Genomic DNA, 4,967 nt, shown 5'->3' with positions numbered 1-4,967 from the left:
GTGATCCCCTCTCAGTGTTCTCTAGACTAAACAGGGCCTGGTGCTGCGGTCCTCATAATAGAGGAGCTCCAGACGCCAAATGATCTTTGTGGCCCTCCATTGGCCTRTYTCCAGTAGCTCTTTGTCTTTCTTGTACTGAGGAGCCCAGAACTGGACACAGCGCTCCAGATGTCGCCTCACGAGGAGAGGAGCAGGATCACCTGCTGACTATACACCTCCCGATGCGCCCCAGGTTACCACTGGCCCTCCTGGTCTCAAGGACACACTCGCATTATAGCCCGAGGTTTCCTCTTTTCTCATCCTTCGGGAGCCTCCGTSTATGTACCCGAAGGGGAGAGGCTGCCCCAGCGGCACCCTGTCYGTGACCTGCGGAGCCGGCGGGGCTGACTCAGCGCTGTGCCCGCGGCCGGGCGGGGCGGGCGGGGCGGGAGCGGGGATTGGCTGGCGGGCCGGCGGCGGCCGGCGCTGATTGGCTGCCGCGCGGCCTTTGTTCGGCTGCAGCCACTGCCGCAGGGCAGCGGAAGTTTGAGCGTGGCGGAGCGCGCGAGCGGAGACTCGTCTGAGGGAGCTGCCTCACGGCCAGACCGCCCCGCCATGAACCTGGAGTGTAAAGTGAAGAAGGTAAGGGGGGCTGCCCTCCAGGTTATCTGCCGCGCCCACCGGTGTCCGCTTCTCGGGGAGCGACGGACGGGGAGCCTCGCCGCTGCCGCCCCCGCGGGGACTGCTCTGGAGTCGCCSCCCGGGTGGCGGGATCAGCCCTTCCCGGCGCCCCGCTCCCCTTGCCCGGGCCCCGCCGCAGAGGTGGGAGGCAGGAGAGCTGTGTGCCGGGTGGGTGACCTCCCGCTGCCCCGGTGCTCGTGTTTGCTGCGCTGCCTTGTTGCTCCCGACCGTAGGTAGTCGCCGCAGCTTGTACCCTTGCTGTTCTGTCATGCAAGTAAAGCATGTGTTAGGTTCCCCACCCTCCCAGGTAAACCCCTGAGATCTGATAGTTATTTTCATGTATGTGCTGTGTGTATGTAGGTGTGAAGCTTAAATTACAAGCAGCCAAGTCGCTGTTTGTTGATATCTTAGTGATTAGTTTCTGACCTATGGTGTGACTGACTCCTTACAACAGTGTTATCATCTTTCCTATGGATCACGCCCTTGAGAGAGAAGCCTGGGGTAGTTTTTTCTTTCTCTCTAAAGGCATATTGACTGCTTAGTTGCGTCAAACTGGCAAGAAACAAAAGGTTGGTAACAGAAAGCAATAGGTAATCCAATTTTAAACTCACCATTTAAAACTTCCTGTGTAAAACTGACCTTACACGGGGTGTTTATCTAAGTCTTTGCTTCTATTTGTTTCTCAAATGTAGTGCTAGAGCACTGGCTTTTTTTTTAATTAAAAACTTATTTGTACTATCTTTTTTGATACTGTATGATAATGAGAAAAGGAGCTTTGTATGTGAACGTGGATTAAATCTGTACATTACCCTCACTGATAATATGAAAACTAGTCTTCTGAAGTACATGTTGTTTGAACATGTGTGGGATTTATTCCTGAATTGTTTTATTTAAAGGTAGCAACTTTTTTTTTTAAGGATACATACATCCTTTTGTACACTTGTATGCTTTTCTAGCTTGCAGGCTAGAAACTGAGTCAGGAATGGAAGTAGTTGTGTAGTGTGGAAGGCTACCTGTTAAGGCTGTGAGTTACAGCTTGCTTCAAGTGATGTTAACACGTGAGAGTGTCACTTGGGTGAGGATCCTGCTTTGGAGAAACTGCCTATCTTAAGCCCCAGTCATTAGGCCATCAGTGTATTGATTCATCTAAATTTATTCATCTGAAGAGAAAATAAATATGTGCMATGAAATGACGGATAAAATTCTGCTAATAATGGAGTCTTGGTTTGAGTGAACTTGTAGTTGCTGAACATGTGCTTTAAATTGCACTGTAATTATTGGGTAGTTGTGTGTATTTTAAATTTATTTGACTATTTTTGCCATATTTTTCTTTGGTCATTCTTTACTTGTCTCCTTCATAAACTTCAAAGATTCCTGAAGACTTTTCTGAACCTGCTTAGATAGACACGGAAGCTAGTGCCACACAAGAAACTGGCAAAGCTCTGTTTATTGAAAGTAGTTTGTGTTTCTGGTCTGCTCTGCTTTAGTATTAATATGCAGGGATGATTATGATATGAAAACTTCACATTTTCTCTGTTTCTACTACATGTACATTCAGAAAACTCTGTTATTGCACAGTGTCCCCTCCCCTCACATCTTCTCCTCATCTTCTTTCTCTTTGTAACTTGGGTGAAGCTCATTTTCCAAGAGAACAGAAGAGGATCTGTGAAAAGTCCCAGCAGGGAGACCTGGGAAGCTTTGCTAGGTATCAGTGAGTTTGGTGCAAAATCCTTTTTTTTTGACTATCAAGATTTATTTAATCAAAACTTCTTAGATTTTATACACTAAATAGAGTAACAGTTCATGTCAACTCTGGAATAACTATGTGTCTTCATTTTGCATTCTTTAATTCCAATTCTCAACCTGTTTGTTTTATTATATTTTTGCTTCTCTCTTTTTTTTTTTTTTTTTGCCAACTTCTCTCTTTCTTGAAAGGTGGAAGAACATTTTGAGAAGTTTCCAAGTTTGTCAAAACCAGAAAACCACTTGGCTTTAGATGAAACTTGTCCTGAGGTGGAGATGCCTGTGTCAGATTTTTAGTCCATCATCAGCAATGTAGTTTGTCTTATACCCTGGAACAAAATAGCTTGAGTCCTGTTAGAAAAATGTACTTTGTACTTAATGTAAATTTTTATTTTGTAGCAACTTGTAGGTGTTTATTGACTGGCAAATAACCTGGTAAATGTTACAGACTGGTGAATGGCTAACCTGCCTGTTGGGTAGGAATTTCCTAGAATAGAAGAATTTCCTTTTCCAGAAGAAAGCTGGAATTGTCATGTTATCAGCAGATGTGTAATTCCATTGCTTTCTTGAGCTCAGATGCTGGCTATTTTGTAGCGCTGATGTTCAGCAGAGCAGAAGGAAATGAATGCCTTGCTGGAGTAGCATGCAGTGTGGAGGCTTAGACACTCAACTGGTGCTATAGAAAAACTTCTTCCCCTGCCTACAACTGCTAATGTATAGTGTACAGGGTAATACATTGGCGTGTTTTCTGTTTCTGGAAARCTTGATAGATGAAGTTTCTAAGGTGACATTACTAAGATTTGTATACGTGTCAGTGAGTCTATTCTTCATTTTTGAGCTTCTGTATTGCCTCTGGAAAGCTGTTACATACATTTATATGTCTAGGTTTGTATGAAGACAAAAAGCACTTGGAGAAAGTCTGTTTTCATTGTTGATACCAGATTCGGTGAGGTTTTTTCCTCCAAATGTAACAGTTCTAGCACAGTTTGTCTGACTGGAATTGCTTCCCTCCAGTACAAGACCACTAGGACTCCAGCAACATACCTGTTCTTCAGTAGGAAGAACTGCGGCCCCACCTGCCACAATTTCTAACCCATTCTTTTAGCAGTGGATACCTTATGTATTTGCAGCCTTGTGACAGAAAAACAGCAGTCCTGTTTAACACACTCTTCTTAGGACACAATTATTTTGGCTCAAACTTTAAATTTAACTTCTTCTATTTGGTTTTTTTCATGTGTTTGTGTAAATCTCATCTTGCTGTCTTAACAAGTGGCCAAAGGAACCAATACCACCACGTAGGCAAATGTCTCTCTTGGTCTGAATCCTGAGTTCTGACAACCACAGCCTGCCGGAAACAAATTTCAGCATGAACTTCCTGCAGTGAGCAATATATATGCAGAACATATGCAAATGTGTGGAATAGCATGCAACTTTTTTGTAGTCGCCATGTAGTTTGCCATGCTTTATAGAGATATTCAGTGACTGACAAACATCTAGGCAGCAAATAGTGCCTTTTTGGATGCCTTGTGAATACTGAGACCTTAGGATCTGTTACTATTTTCCTTTCAAGGGCATGAGGAGTTTAAGGGCAGCTGTACAGTTTTCTCCTTTTCCTCAGGAAGAATTGGATTTGTTCTTGCATTTGAGGGTCATGAAGACAGCATTGTGTATAAAGAGATTGCACAACAGAGCTGAAGGGTAAACGCAGTAGCTCCAGCTTGAAAAGTACTTGTGCAACAAACAGACCCTGTCTCTCCCAAATACAATATATGCTGTGTCCCCAAACCTTGCTTTGAGGCTATGGGGTAGATGAAGATTTACTGCTTTGTGTTGAAGACTCTAGCAGAACTTTGTTCTAACAGTCTGGATTCCTGCCCTGTCTGCCACCTCTGTGAACTTGGTAAAATGAATCAGTAGGTCACGGTCCTKCTTTTCAGTCCTTCTGGCAGCAGTCCTTCTGGTCTCATGCTTCACTAGAGAAAATAAGAATATGGCACTGAATCTGTTCTATATAAACTTTCACAGTATAATACTTGCTTTATGAAAAGAACTTCGATTGCGATGGAGAAAGGGGCAGGRTAGTTTGGGGGGAAGAGGTGAAACTTCTCCAGTGTGGAATTTGTGCGTGGTTATTTTTCTGTGGCAAGAGACTTAGTTTGTTCTGTTACAGTTGGAAAACCAAACACTAAGAGTGCATTAGACATTGTTAAGTCAACAACTGAAATGATCTTTGATGAATGAACAGTGAGTAAAGTATGTATAGGAGCAAAGTCAACTTTTTTTGTGTTTTGCAAAGCATGATTTAGTAATGTCTGCTGGGCTCCACTTCCTGTTGAGGTCACTGTTTGTTTTGGTGTTGCTGCTATGGGAACTGATTATAGTAGATCTTTTTTGCTGTTTCTTCTGTAAAGTAAGATCAAGGAAATGTACTTTTATTCAGGGGGCAGTTTTACCTGCAAAGTGTGAAAATGTTTATGGAGACATGAGAGGAACTACTTCAATTTTATTTACAAGAAAAGTAAGTAACTGGTTCCTGCTTATGCTGTGGGGCTTGAGGTTTTTTT

The 4,967-nt window shown here is 43.5% G+C and overlaps 1 protein-coding gene across 1 annotated transcript in view; it reads left to right on the top strand.

Annotated features, from left to right (window-relative positions):
• The first annotated feature begins 510 nt into the window (after window positions 1-510).
• The window catches only part of TES (testin LIM domain protein), a 26,663-nt gene continuing 22,206 nt past the window's right edge, over window positions 511-4,967 (top strand). The window contains exon 1 of the mRNA XM_057390488.1: window positions 511-621. Within this exon, the coding sequence (XP_057246471.1) occupies window positions 595-621 (27 nt within the window). The 5' untranslated portion in view covers window positions 511-594. The remainder of the gene's footprint in view (window positions 622-4,967) is intronic.

This window comes from Malurus melanocephalus, unplaced genomic scaffold (assembly GCF_030028575.1).
Source record: "Malurus melanocephalus ecotype Western Australia unplaced genomic scaffold, MMel_1.1 scaffold_27, whole genome shotgun sequence".
Taxonomy (NCBI): domain Eukaryota; kingdom Metazoa; phylum Chordata; class Aves; order Passeriformes; family Maluridae; genus Malurus; species Malurus melanocephalus.
Note: the sequence above shows the minus strand (reverse complement) of the source record. Positions and strands in the feature narration are given on the sequence as shown.